This window comes from Callionymus lyra, chromosome 15, assembly GCF_982586985.1.
Source record: "Callionymus lyra chromosome 15, fCalLyr1.hap1.1, whole genome shotgun sequence".
Taxonomy (NCBI): Eukaryota; Metazoa; Chordata; class Actinopteri; order Syngnathiformes; family Callionymidae; genus Callionymus; species Callionymus lyra.
The window spans coordinates 24909549-24923633 of NC_141832.1; the positions used below are offsets into that span (position 1 = coordinate 24909549).

The window sequence follows — 14085 nt, forward strand, 5'->3', positions numbered from 1 at the left end:
TTGTGTGCACGTGCAGATTCATCTGAATTTTTTTTTTACATGCACCATCTCCTGGATTTGAGTGTTTGACCATTTTAGTAGAAAATCCACAATCTTCTTTGTATATCAGGCCCCATGTGTAAGAGAATGTAACAATCAGAGTTCTATTAAATCCCATTTAATAATTATATCGATGATGCATTTCTTACATCAAATTAACAGCAAAGGCAAAACATTAAAACGTCAACACATAATTATGAAAAAAAAAGTCCTGTCAAGAAATGTATAGTTCAAATGTCTGTCGTTCACTGTCAGCTTTTACAGTCACTTGATACATTTGGCTTCAACAGACCATCATTTTGTCAGGTTATTAAGTATCTTCTCTGAGGAAGTCACGATTTTCGTTTTTCAGCAACCAAGAGTCTCTGGTTTTTCGACGAGTAGCCTGTTTTTTAAGCCATTATTACACAGAAAGTGGCTTAAAATTAAGGCCTCCTGAGGATTCATTTGCAATCACAAGAGGGGAATCAATTGTTCCACCACGACAGCAGTCCAAGTCCTGGCTCACAAATTGTCCCCTGTCAGAACAGAAAAGAAAGGTCAAAAGTGGACATACCAATTTCATATTAACTAAATACTGCACAGCCAACTTAAAAAATAAAACTAAACCGAAAGGATTCATTAAAGTAGGTTAAGATTTCCCTTATAAATTAAAAAATATTGAATTTATATTGTAATTAAAATCATTTTGCATCATCCCATCCCAGTTGGAACATCAAATCCATGTGGAGTCAAATGAAATTATTGTATTGTAAATGATCTATTCTTACAATCAGAGTAAAGGGTGCCTCTTTTTTCTCTTCCTCTTTTGGCAATGCAACTGTCGATTGTCCTGCTTCGGCAGGAGCAGTAGGATCTGTTGCTGGGCCTGTTGGGGATGTATCCACAAAGATTTCATCCGTCACCCGAAAACGAATTTCCTCCCCTTGGTCCATGTAGAGGTCATGAGCGCCCTCATCCGTCTCATACTCCCAAAGCCAAACCTGCTCAGCTTCATCGCTGAAGATTTGGCTAAGGAAAAGTTTTAATGGTCAATTCTATCTATTTTAGTGTATTAACAATCTCAAAGTAGTCTCTTTCAGGATACAATTTTGCTGGCTGCTGCAGTGACTCTGGCGGGATCAGGATGTCGTCAAAGAAGCCCATCGTCACTGAAACAACAGAAGTGGTGTTAAAGATGTGGTCATATTTGGATCGTATACCTAAATCTAGACACGTGTTGCGCATCTGTGATCATTTTATAATGTTTGAAGCAACTCACAAAAGGGTTAGTTGGACCAAAAATCTAATTTCAGATATTTTCTACTCACAATTATGTTGACTAAGGGTTGGGAATATAGGGAGTTATAAGTATAAATGCAAGTCCATCTCAATGTAGCGACTAGTCCTCTGTTGTCGTATTCATCCAAAGGTACCCAGATAACTCAGTGGTGCTCGTCTGTAACACCAATCTTGTATTGAAGCCTCGACATGAGGAATTTATATATATATATGTATATATATATATATATATATATAGATTGTTTTTAGCAGACCCAGCGAGGCCATCAGCCTAAATCTTGCGCATACACATTGTCACTTGCAATGTGTTTGAAAGAGGAAAGACTACAGGCAGGAGCTGCGAGACTGAACTTCTGCCACAGACAAGCTTAAAATATACAAACTTATTAAAGTCTTCTCAGAACAATTCCTCATGTGAAGGCTTCAGTACAAGATAACATAAATAAGTGCACAATGGAGATATTTGGATGTTTTCAAGTGTGCCAATTTTGATGAAGATGACTGAGTGCCAGTCACTACATTACAATAGAATTGTTTTTGGCTATAATTAAAACAATTAAAGGATTATTCTGTAAATAATACAAACCATTAGTCAACATGAGGGTGAGTAGGAAATCAGTGAAATTTGAATTTAAGTTGAACTACCACTAATAGACTGCTTCTATAATTCAAAAACGTAGATCATAACATGGTAGACACAAAATTATTTAAATGATGAACACATTTTTACCGTGAACTCCCTCTTGACTGCAGTATTTTATCTTCCCCACCAGGATCTCATCAAGGAATGGGTGGAAAACAACATATCTAAAATGAACTGAAATAATTTAGGTTACAATTGAATAATTAACAATAGAAACTTCCCCTTTATATTGACTTGGTGTTGGTTATTCTACCTTTAGTGTGTGAGGCCCCATCTCCAGGGAAGATGTACGAGTCATCCATCTTAGTGATGTCATACAAACAAATGCACAGTCCCACATTGTAGACCACCTGCGAGGAGAAAAAAAAGACTGATCGATTGAAAAAAAGAAAGAAACATACTTACACCCGTAGCTCTTATTGTGACTTCTGTATTAATCAAAATAGTTATGATACATTTTATTTATATCATAGTTTGTTTCCTACATGTTAATGTAATCTTAATGTGGTTCCGTTTGACAGATTTAGTAACCGTATTTAGATACAAGTTCTACCTCAGATTCAATTTATTTGTTGCTACTTTAGGACAAAAACAAACCTTGTTCGCTAGTTTCTTGTTGAGCTCCTCGGCAACAGCATCATTCAGTTTTCTCTCAAAGTCCCTCGGAGGAATCCTGACCGTGTCAACCATCTCCACCAACACAAACATGACGAACACACACGCTTAGACACAGTCCTTCAAGACATTTTGTGTGATGCTATTTTACAACATCCTTCACTTGGTATAGAAAACCCTCAACTTAATTCAAGTTCAAATCGGTATAACAACACTAGTCGACCACCGCGTGACACTATCAGTATGTACGATTTACGACAGGTCGCAAAATTTAAAGGCGCCGCGTCAGAATATTTTTCAATAGATACTCCCAAATAAAACTTTACTTTATCTCTCAAATGCATTCTTCATTAACAAATACCCCTTTTCACTTCATTTTGTTTGTTCAATCATGTTAATGTCAGCATACGTTTAATTTTTTCAACGAAGTTAAACATTTGTTAAATATTATAATTATAGATTATAGATTATATATTTGTTGTTTTTCTAATTAATATATATAAAATAATAAATTTTCAGCAATTATTTTTAGTAAAATAAAACACTTTCTAAAGCTGCATCATATAATGAAGTACATTTAACAGTGTCCCTATGTTCAGCATCTAAATTGAATTGTATTTTCAGCGCAAATATTTTTAAAATATTTAGTTATGTCTACAAAGTTGGACTGTAAATAAAAAATAACACTTCATTATGTGAGATGAACAGTACCATGTGATGTCACATAATGGTTCTCTGCCCTGATCACTTTAAATTCAATATATACTATATTGATCTCACAGTGTATTTCACGCTTAATATTAGTTGTATGGGAACACTTGTTTTTTTGTTGTTGTTTTTTATTAAAAGTGCCAGCAACAGTTGTGACTGTAGATTCCACCAGTGTGATATAAATAAGTTGTGGAGGAGGAGACAGACCTCCTTCTCTCCGCCTGTTTTTGTTTACGCTCACATTCTTGGGAAGTAGGTCGCAGTCAAGACTCTTTCTTCGTTACCTGTCGATGAATCGATACTTCAGCGCCATTGATGGTATTTGTGTTGGTTTATGCGCGTGAATGTTTCTTTCAATAGGTAACGTTGTCACTACTTGTCAATATAGCCGCGCAGCATAAACAAGCTAACTAGCTAGTTATACGCTCTTAGCATCCTTATCGCTTGACCCAGGATATTACTGGCATACTTAACTACACGTAATTGTAATGTACAGAGATCATAGTGTATTAGTTGTGATGTGGAAAATACGACCTTTGCTGACTTATGCTGGTTAGCATTAGCGCGTTTGTTGTATTCTACGAGCGAACAAAACAGCATCATATGTTAGTGAGTCACCACATCTCAGAGCCTCCAGCGATCAGCCTTATGTGTTATTATGTTCAACATGAGTGTCTTGCAGACAGAAAAATAGCTGTTGACTTGACTGGTTAGTTATTTATATAATGAGTGTTTCAATGTCGTGTATATCATCGTCAAGTACATTAGTTCAACTATTAATTGAATTACTCAACAGGCATCTGTGACAGTATTAATCTTCCAAGCTTATGTGTTTTGTTCTTTATGTCTATATGTATATGCACACTTTATAGTCTGATGTCTTTCAGACACCTGGTTGTGCCATCGAGTTAGACTATGAGATGTCTGTCACTCAAAGGTGAAAAGGAATAAGTATAGTGTACATCATGTGACAGTCAAGCTATTCAGATGTCTTGTCAACTGACGTTGTTCATAAAGGTATTTTTGCAAAAGAAACCTTTGTAGCCATTTCTCTGCTTTAATTCAAAAAAAGCTCAAATGATTGTTGTGTCCAGCCAGTTCCATGTATTTGTTTATTTAAGAAGAAAGTTTCCAGATATACAGTATAATATCTCAAAGGGATTCATCAAAAGTCTCATGACTTGAAAAATCTATTTGCCAGATTTTCGGGGGCTATCCAAAATACAGAGTATTGTCTTCCCCTGGTGAGACTGTAAGGAAATGTCAAGAAGAAATCGAAACAGTCGTGCGTGGCGACATGTTTGGGGTGGTTTTCAACGGGATGCCGATGCACGTGCGCTTGTGTTGGCCTCCGAGGCTGAGGATTGGAATCATGGTCGTCTGGAGGTGAGCAGTCTTTTTCAGATTTCTTTTATGCTAAATCTCTGTTAATTAATACTTTTTTTTATTTTTTTTTAGTTCAGTGATTCAGACTCCGAAGCAGATTTCTCCCCAGTGATGGTTCCACCAGTGCCCAGTGCAGTTCCGGTCACTGGAGAGTCTTACTGCCGCTGTGATTCTCAGGCTGAAACCAGCTACAACACTCGTCTCAGAGGATTCTACTTTGTGAAAGATTGTCACTGTGGAGAGGACGACCAAGGTAAGATGCAGCCGAAGACGTTTTAAATGCATTACTAGCGTCAGACAGTATTGCCTCCATGGCTTCATTTTAAACTATAAGAATATAAGAAGCTACCTTCTTACCTGGAGCTTGTGCAGAGTAAACAATTATTATTTGCAGCACAGCAATAACATTAACCTTGAATCTGTATGGTGCAGAGTTTGACTGGGTTTGGGATGTCGGCAGCCGATCGACAGCCTTATTGAGTTGTGACGATCGCAAAGTTAACTTCCACTCAGAGTACAGCTGTGGCACCGCCGCCATCCGAGGGTCCAAAGAACTGGTAGATGGGCAGCACTTCTGGGAGATCAAGATGACTTCATCAGTGTATGGAACAGACATGGTAAAACTGCACTTTCTAACAAAAAAGAAGATTAAAATGCATAAACGTATTCTTTCTCTGTATAGATGATTGGCATCGGTACTTCCGACGTCAATCTGGACAAGTACAGACATGCATTCTGCAGCCTACTGGGAAAAGATGCCAATAGCTGGGGGCTTTCATACACCGGTAACGACAAAAAAATTAAACAACAGCAATAAAGTTTTACCTTACCTTACCTTACTTGTTCAACCTTACTTGCATCAATTTAATTCCACCTCTTCCATCCAGGGTTGCTGCATCATAAAGGAGAAAAGATGAACTTCTCAACACGGTTCGGACAGGGTTCCATCATTGGAGTCCATTTAGACACGTGGCACGGCACACTCACCTTCTTCAAGAATCGCAAATGTATAGGTGAGCAACGTTGTGGTACTGTTTTAATGACCCGAGTCTATTTATCCAACGGCATCTTGAGCTTTTTAAGTAAGTAAGTACATTATATTTATAGAGCGCTTTTCCAGACCAGGGTCACAAAGCGCTTAAACAATCAAAACAAAACTCTAAACTTATCAAGACAACACCGAGAACAACACAGGAGTCTCAGAAAATCAAGGAAAAGCCTGAACAAATAAAAAGGTCTTAATGTTTCTTGAAGGAGTCAGTAGACTCCATCAAGCGCAGAGAGAGGAAGATCGTTCCAAAGCTTAGGAGCAACAGCCTGGAAGGATTTCTCTCCTCTGGTCCTGAACCGTGTGCGAGGAACCATCAGTAGATTCTGCTCCACAGACCTCAGAGCCCGAGCTGGGGTGTAAGGCTGGATCAGATCAGTGATGTAAGGAGGAGCCTGACCCTGAATAGCTCTGAAAGTAAGAACCAGAATTTTTAAGTTGATCCTGAAAGAAACTGGAAGCCAGTGAAGAGATTTAAGGATCGATGTGAGTTCTTCTACTAGAGGGTGTCACAATTCTCGCTGCAGAGTTCTGTATCAACTGCAGACGAGACAGCTCTTTCTTGTTAAGACATGAAAACAAACTGTTACAATAGTCCAGGCGGAAAGACACAAACGCATGGATTATAAGCTCCAGATCATGTTGTGACAACATTTTCATAAGTTTAGAGATTTTTCTCAGTTGAAGGAAACAGAACCAGAACAGTGAATTTACCAGAGTCAGCCGACATCATGATGTCACTGGACACTTTCAGTAAAGCTGTCTCCGTAGAGTGATGTTTACGGAAGCCAGACTGAAACTTCTCATGGATGTCCCTCTGATCCAGGAACAAAGACAGCTGCTCAGACACCACCTTCTCTAAGATCTTGGACAAGAAAGGGAGCTTAGAAATAGGCCTGAAATTACTGAGGTCAGTTGGGTCTAAGCCTGGCTTTTTGAGCAGAGGCTCCGAAATGGCATGTTTAAATGCTTTGGGAAAAACCCCTGTGGAAAGGGAGAGGTTAACCATATTGGTAACCCAGGGCCCAATTACATCAAATACTTTGATAAAGGGCATCTAATGTAAAAACCCTACTTTCCCGACTCAAATTTTTCAAATGTTGAAGTTTCCTCTCCAAGATGCAGTAAGTCCCTCATCATGATGATGTTTTGAAGTTATACTTTATAAAGTTCTCTCCCATCTGAAATCTCAGAGAATGAGAGGAAGAAGAGGCCCATTATGACATCATAATGGTCCTCGCTCCTCCAGTAGCAGCAAGTTCCCTTGGAGGGGGGAGACTTCTAGGATTGATGGCACTGCGTGACAAACCTCGGTGCTTGACCAATCAGGACAGAGTGTGTTTGGTTATGTTAAAAAAGACACATCTTTGTCAAATACAACACCCAGGTTTCTCATGCTCAGCTTGACGGATTGACCTAAGTCACCCAAGTACTGACTCAACCTTGGAATTTTTGTCATTTAGCCGAAAAGTGTTTTCACTTAGCCATTATTTCATCTCTAGCAAGCCAAGATCCATTTAATACACTTAAACCAAAACATTAGTTGCTTAATTAACTACGGTAACTGTAAAGTTTTTATTGACATGGGTGCAGTGTTAATGTTTTGTCTTTAATTTACTTTCGTCTCTATCATTCGCGCAGGTGTTGCAGCCACAGAGCTCCAGAACAAAAAGTTTTACCCGATGGCCTGTTCCACTGCAGCAAAAAGCAGCATGAAGGTGATCCGGTCCTGTTCTGCTCCCACCTCACTGCTATACCTGTGCTGCGCTCGCCTGCGCCAGCTGCTCCCTGACTGTATAGACACACTTGATGTGTTGCCGCTGCCGCCAGGCCTTCGTCATCAACTGCACAACAAACTGGGTTGGGTCCTTAGTCTCAACAGTGGGTACACAGAAGATTCCACAGATGACCCAGAGCCCTCTCCTTGCTTAGTAGTTCCTCCTGTTGCTGGACCGTCCTTGTCTGAAAGTGACTCGGAGGGCTGCACGTCCGACCCAGAGGCATGCCAGAGGAAGAGATGTCGCTGGAAGTGACTTCAACACTGGCTGGTTCATGGATGTCATTTTCATGCCTCAATTTTTTTTTTTCCAGTAGCTGCAAAAGAAGTCTTCACAAACAATTATAGGTAGAAACTGTGACAGCAGAACCTCTGCCTTTGCATTTTTACTGTGACAGTCTTTACACGGCTTAAACCAACGGCACTGATATAAAAAAAAAAAAGAACAGTCCCTAAAACTGCTGATCCATCATCAGTGTTGTTTCCTTACCTATAGCGTTCGAATAAGGGGATTGTCAATACAATTTCTTACCTGGTTTCTCACATCTGCAAGTTTCTGTTGCAAAGTCACCGACTCCTTTTTAAATAATTGTTCTTTTTTTTTTTTAACTAAAATCTATGTTGGACTGACTGCAAACCTTTTTGCAACTTCATTCAAACATTTTTACTTCTTGAAAGAGCAGTATTTCCAACAACATGTGAACCTCATTTTCCAACCTTTTTCTTTTCGCTTATGATATTCCTGTATATTTTGATTCATAACATCATTGACGCTGCCACAAATTCAAGTGAGTCTTGTAGATCTGTTACATTTATGTCACTAATTTTTTTATTGGGAAAATATGCAGGGTTCTTTTGGTTTGAAAATGTTAAGTTAACCTTTGTGAGGTATTTAAAAATAACAAGATCAACATTTATTGATTACCGTCTGTGCTTTTTGAGTAGACTTGTAACTTAAACTTAACGCTGACAATCACTGCAAAATAGTATATTTTTTTGCTGTATTCATTTTCTGTTCTCGTTTGTTCAATTTACTGTCACACTTTCAACTGCTGTTCCACCTCAAACTCTTCTGGTAGACCTACTCAAAGTCTTAAGGCTCAATACAATACACTTGTGATTATTTGTTTTTTAAGAAGAGTTCTGTAAGTTTTAAGCAGGTGATTGATCCCATGTGATGGAGTCGGTAATGAATAACAGCCAAGAGTTTAAATGTTGTCGGTTTTGGATTTATTTCATTGTATAAAATTTGCATTGATGCACTTTTACTAACTGTTTGACTTTAACTAGGAGAATTGCGTGTCTTCTAAACCATGTTCGATTGATACACGTGTATATGAAAGCCCTTAATTGCCTTTGGGCTTGTCAGCATTCTTTTTTATCAGAATCAGAATCAGAAAACCTTTATTAGTCCCGCGAGGGGAAATTCGGTTTAACAACAGCAAGAGAAATAAAAACACCCAGAAATAAAAACGAGAAAGAAAATCTAAATAGAATAAAAGATAAATCTGCGCTATATAATATATACACAATCATATTTACATAAATAACAAGAGGTGCAGTTAAATAGTTATCTTGGTGTGTTCTTGTTGTGGAGCTGAGAATTAAACATAATATGCACAAATCTGTTCTGTTTCTTATTTTTAGGACAGGTGTCTGAACTTGGACCCTGTTCCACCTCAATCATTGGGGAAATGATCAGGCTCAGAGTATCTTTAGGTAATTTATGCCACAATTCTGAGACAAGAAAGACTGCACATCTGTCCCTAACACAAGCATCTTGTCTAACAAGAGGAATTGATTCTGTACTAGCATTATTTGACATATTTAATACATTATTGTTTTATTTCAACATAATGTTCTGCCTCATATTGATAATGGGCATATTATTGAATTAAACATTTCAACAACAAACATGCTTGTAGTTCATGTCCTGACTTTTGTCAAATATATAATTCACATACTCCCTTACATTAGGAGGTATATTTGAACCAATACATTTATTTTTAGAGATGTTTATTGTAGTAACTGGTAAATCAATTAAATCTATAAATGTTATTAAAAATAAATTTGGGTAATCTATATCCATTCTTAGATACTACCTATCAAATTTGATACAACCAGATAGCTGTTACACCATATTAATATGGTGTGTGTGTGTGTATATGTGTATATGTGTATATATATATATATATATATATATATATATATATATATATATATGTGTGTGTGTATATATATATATGTATATGTATACTGGTATATATAAATAGAGAGAGAGAGAGAGAGAGCGAGAGAGGCGAGAGCGGAACTGATGTTAAATGTTTACACACGGAGCCTTTTGACTGTCGGTGTACCGTTGACGGAAGTAACGTGGTCCATTGCGGAGGTCAAGTTTCGCTTCAGGTATTAAAAACAAAATCATTCTTTAACTATAGCGAACGCTTCGCGAGTTTCTGAATATTAACAAAACTGTGTATTGCTTGCTTGTAAAAATACGTCGCTGAGAGCATTATAGTAGATAGAACTCATTCGTATTATTTTTTTTATTGTACTGAAGAAATTGAGTGCAGTAACGGTAAAATAACTGAAGTTAGTATATTCCCTTTTGACCTAAATAGTTTCACCTTGCACATGCGATTTTATATGCATTTCAACAAATTGATTATGACGTAAATATGGTTTAAACGTATTATGTTGTAAAGTAATGTTAATGTAATTGACTGTGTTTGAAAATGATCTATTGAAGTCTACAACAACATGTATACATCAATGAATGTGCTATGTCTCTGTACAGAGCAGCTGCAAATAAGTGAAGATCGTGTAACATCTCCATCATGGTGAAAAAGAAGCGAATTCGTGCCATTGCTGAGATGGCTCGGACGATCCGTGCCTACAGAGAGCTGAAGAACCGACCACGGGAGTCTCAAAAATACGCTCTGGACTATGAGAACATGAAGCGTCCTTTCAATGGGAAAACGCTTCCTGTTCTGGCCTGGCAGGACATTCGCAATGAATGTCGTCTCTTTTCTCTAATGGCCAGCATGCGAATGTTTGGAGTGGGTCGCATGTTCACCCGAAAGTCTTGGCTAGAGGACCATGGCAACTCTTGCTACTGGGAGATCACTAAGGTCAAGGTGGATTACACAGCAGAGGTAAGTGTACTTGTAAATGTTGTACAACTCAGTTTATATTGACAACAAGTGTTCTTTCTTGTGGATAAAGAACGTGGATCATGGAAAAGCCTGGGGTCTCCTCACATTTAAAGGTAAGAATCTTTGTATTTAAAATAGAATTTGCCTTATTTGACCTAATGTGATCAGACATTTTCTGACCTTGTCTCACTTTATAAAACCAGGTTTCAAACGCCTACAATTTGGTCATCGTCACAGTTCAGGTGTCACCTTCTGATGGGTTGAATTATTGTCTGACAGGAAAACGGGAAGAAGAGGTCAAAGAGGTGGACAAGGTGATGTATCATGATTGGCGCATCATTCCCAAACACATGGAGCAACGATTCAGAGACGCAATGCCCACTCCTGATCCGCCCGTCCGCTACGTCCAGTATCCCCCTCTGCTGCGCGCCATGATGCTGGCCCAGTTCAAGAAAGAAAAAGGAGAATCGCCTGCAGAGGACCCGCTGTTGCCTCTGAACCTGGAATTGGTCGCTGCCAGAGACCGCAAAAAAGAAGTCAAAACTGAAGAAGAGGGGACGGCAGTATGACAACATGAAGCTTCACCACCATTTTAAATATCTCCTGTCATTGCGTTGCTGTCACTTGCTTAATGATTGTCTTTTTGATGTATGAAATCTATAAATGTTACATGAACAATTGCTTTGTCTGTCATCTTATTCCACTACACTCTTCTTAAATCAGATCTTTGATTTTAGTCGAAATATGTTGAACAGACTTGAACACGTGGCTGTGTGTGGAGATCATTTCTTGTTATGAGTTGTTTTTACTTGCATCTTATCAACAGACTTTGGACTTTGGAAAGAGTAATTTACACATTGCTCAGTGGGCTATTGGCCTAAACTCGGTGGGAAAAAAATGTTCCAAGGTGCAGCATATTTAGACGTTGACCAATCAAATGCTTGGAAAAGTTCATTAGTTCCGCCCCTACTCGACTCCGGACTACTAGTTTTGAGAACTTTGGAAAACGGTTTATATTGTCAATTTGGTTATTCGCTCATTTCACCATGCAATAACAGTTTATAATTTTCCAAGAATTAACTTTTAAACACATCTAACTAGCAATCGCTCTCTAACCAATTGCGTGCGTGGTGACGTCACCATCCATGGGGCTCCGTCCGAAGGCTGCAATGATCTGTTTCTTTCTGTCGTTATTCGCCACCTTCTTCCAGAAAGGTCAGTGGAAAACCATTCAAACACACTTCTTTATTGGTTTACTGATGATCCTGGTTTAATGTCAATAGAAGTTGAATGTGCGAGCATCAGCAGCGACAGGATAAATTAGCCAAGCAAGCTAAAGAAGTTAGCAACAACTTCGACACAACTTTCAATAATACTTGACTTCAACCACCCACCACTATTTCCTATGCGTATATGTGGTTTTATATCTTAATCATAACTTGGTTTTGGTTATTAACAAATTACAATTCTTTATTTAACTCATATTTTCCCACTAATCCCTCAGTTTAATCCCCTTTGTGTTACCGCTGTAAATTCAGCTTCATTTCATTGAGCTCACAATAGAATGTGATTTAACTGCCTCGTAAAATGGGGCCAGACCTGATATTAGTAATTGGTTAAAAGTTCCTATTTCGCTTTTCCAAAGGGTTTGATGTGGTTTGTTTTTATCTGTCATATTTTCTAAAATAAATTCTGTTAAAATGTACTTCAATGTTACCAATTTCCTAAAAGGCAATCTGCAGAGGAATTAAGTATCTATCTTTAGTTATATTTTGAATTCCTATTCTAATGACACTGTGTTTTACGTCGACTGCTTAATGGGTACATTTACCAACTCTTGCTTCCAGGCTGGACGGGTTTAAACGAGCGAACCTTCATCGCCATAAAACCTGATGGCGTCCAGAGAAGGCTTGTGGGTGAGATCCTGCGGCGGTTTGAAAAGAAGGGCTTCAAACTGGTGGGGTTGAAACTTCTGCAGGTAAGCCTGGAGTTCTGATTGAAGAGAAGTGTGTGTAGAAGTGTCATGGATTCGATGGTTGACGTGAGTGTTATTATTATTATTCGTCAGCCCTCGAAGGAACTTCTGACAGAGCACTACTGGGACTTGAGGAGTAGACCTTTCTTCAATGGACTGGTCAGCTACATGAGCTCTGGACCTGTTGTTGCCATGGTGAGCTCTCCTGAATTATTTAGCCATGTCAAACATGACTGTGTTAATTCTTCTGTTGCAGATTACCTTCAAAAATGTCACTTGTTATTAACAACGAATACCTATCTACTGGTTAATGTAGTGTTTTTAATTTCTGTCTAAATAGCAAAATGTTTTTTATTGAATACTATTTTTTTTCTAGCCAAATTCTGCTTCAGAACTTTGTTAGTTCGAGGTCAACACTCATGGTGAAGAATTGAAATGTCTTTGAGTTCAACATGTTTCATTTGTTTCCATCACCTGCTACAGTAACTGACTCGTATGTGTTCAGGTGTGGCAGGGTTTGGACGTGGTCAAGACCGGCCGCACAATGTTAGGAGAGACCAATCCTGCAGACTCGCTACCCGGAACCATCAGAGGAGACCTGTGTGTGGACGTGGGCCGGTGAGTTTTTGTTCCACAGGGAACATTTCAAAGTCTCACATGCTGTTGGGTTCGCAGGAATATCATTCATGGCAGCGACTCGGTAGAAAGTGCGCATAAGGAGATCTCTCTGTGGTTCAAGCAGCATGAGCTCAACTGCTGGGACGACAGCAGCAGCCGCTGGATCTACAACTGATCTGCTTTTTGAGAAGACACAAGATGTATAATAGGATGACGTTTCTATCAACAGTACTCAGGATTCTTCTTTACAAATACCTCCTCAGTACATTCCAAAAAGTGTTTTAACAGAGATTTGTACAGATTACTGTGCAACTTCTTTTTACACTTATTGTTAAATTAAGAATCTGTCCAAAGCACAAGCATGTCTTCCTTCTTTCTTGAGTAAAAATGACCAACATTATGATGCAAATCCAGATAATCTAATTTTAAACGACCTCTGCCATTTTTGTATATAAATGAAATACTTGAATTTACTATCAAAAGAGGTTTTCTTGGCACAAATGTTTGTAAAACACTCTCAAGATGTTTTCTAACTCCAAATGCATCAAATAAAGTTTAAAAGAAACTTGTACAAGTTTTCGTCTCATTTAAATACATTATTAGTTTGTTGTATATATTATGTCACATTATATGTTGGTTTTGAACAGGGTACATTTTTACTCTAGTAATTTTGTTTTATATCACAGAACCTGGTAATTTTGGTCAAATACTTTTTTATCAGAGTACTTTTTGTAATTAGTTATCTTTGTGTCAGTGTGTTTTTTGTAGAATCTACAAAAACTATACTTTAATATTTCAAGTAGACAATCCTTGGAGTACTTAGTACTTTTTGTGATC

The 14085-nt window shown here is 38.2% G+C and overlaps 4 protein-coding genes across 5 annotated transcripts; 3 read left to right on the plus strand and 1 right to left on the minus strand.

The window, feature by feature from the left end:
- Nucleotides 1-141: 141 nt before the first annotated feature.
- Nucleotides 142-2800, minus strand: polr3h (polymerase (RNA) III (DNA directed) polypeptide H). Its single transcript, XM_087809156.1, has 6 exons — nucleotides 2561-2800; nucleotides 2217-2313; nucleotides 2051-2137; nucleotides 1127-1190; nucleotides 810-1038; nucleotides 142-557 (listed from the first exon to the last, which is right to left on the minus strand). The coding sequence occupies exons 1-6, from the start codon at nucleotides 2669-2671 to the stop codon at nucleotides 507-509; spliced, it is 639 nt and encodes a 212-aa protein (XP_087665282.1). The 5' UTR covers nucleotides 2672-2800; the 3' UTR covers nucleotides 142-506.
- Nucleotides 2801-3518: 718 nt separating this feature from the next.
- spsb3a (splA/ryanodine receptor domain and SOCS box containing 3a) lies at nucleotides 3519-9124 on the plus strand. Its single transcript, XM_087809730.1, has 7 exons — nucleotides 3519-3607; nucleotides 4491-4675; nucleotides 4748-4928; nucleotides 5108-5292; nucleotides 5358-5460; nucleotides 5563-5688; nucleotides 7365-9124. Exons 2-7 carry the CDS (start codon nucleotides 4550-4552, stop codon nucleotides 7754-7756), a joined length of 1113 nt encoding a protein of 370 aa, XP_087665856.1. The 5' UTR covers nucleotides 3519-3607; nucleotides 4491-4549; the 3' UTR covers nucleotides 7757-9124.
- A 723-nt stretch (nucleotides 9125-9847) lies between these two features.
- mrps34 (mitochondrial ribosomal protein S34) lies at nucleotides 9848-11333 on the plus strand. Of its 2 annotated transcripts, none has more exons than XM_087809302.1 (4): nucleotides 9848-9906; nucleotides 10298-10655; nucleotides 10726-10768; nucleotides 10935-11333. In XM_087809302.1, the coding sequence occupies exons 2-4, from the start codon at nucleotides 10338-10340 to the stop codon at nucleotides 11222-11224; spliced, it is 651 nt and encodes a 216-aa protein (XP_087665428.1). In that variant the 5' UTR covers nucleotides 9848-9906; nucleotides 10298-10337; the 3' UTR covers nucleotides 11225-11333. The 2 variants fall into 2 exon arrangements, with proteins under 2 accessions (XP_087665428.1, XP_087665429.1); XM_087809303.1 differs by having other exon boundaries at nucleotides 9864-9906; nucleotides 10303-10655.
- Nucleotides 11334-11693: 360 nt separating this feature from the next.
- On the plus strand, nucleotides 11694-13822 carry nme3 (NME/NM23 nucleoside diphosphate kinase 3). Its single transcript, XM_087808798.1, has 5 exons — nucleotides 11694-11870; nucleotides 12503-12633; nucleotides 12724-12825; nucleotides 13136-13248; nucleotides 13306-13822. Exons 1-5 carry the CDS (start codon nucleotides 11801-11803, stop codon nucleotides 13421-13423), a joined length of 534 nt encoding a protein of 177 aa, XP_087664924.1. The 5' UTR covers nucleotides 11694-11800; the 3' UTR covers nucleotides 13424-13822.
- Nucleotides 13823-14085: the final 263 nt, after the last annotated feature.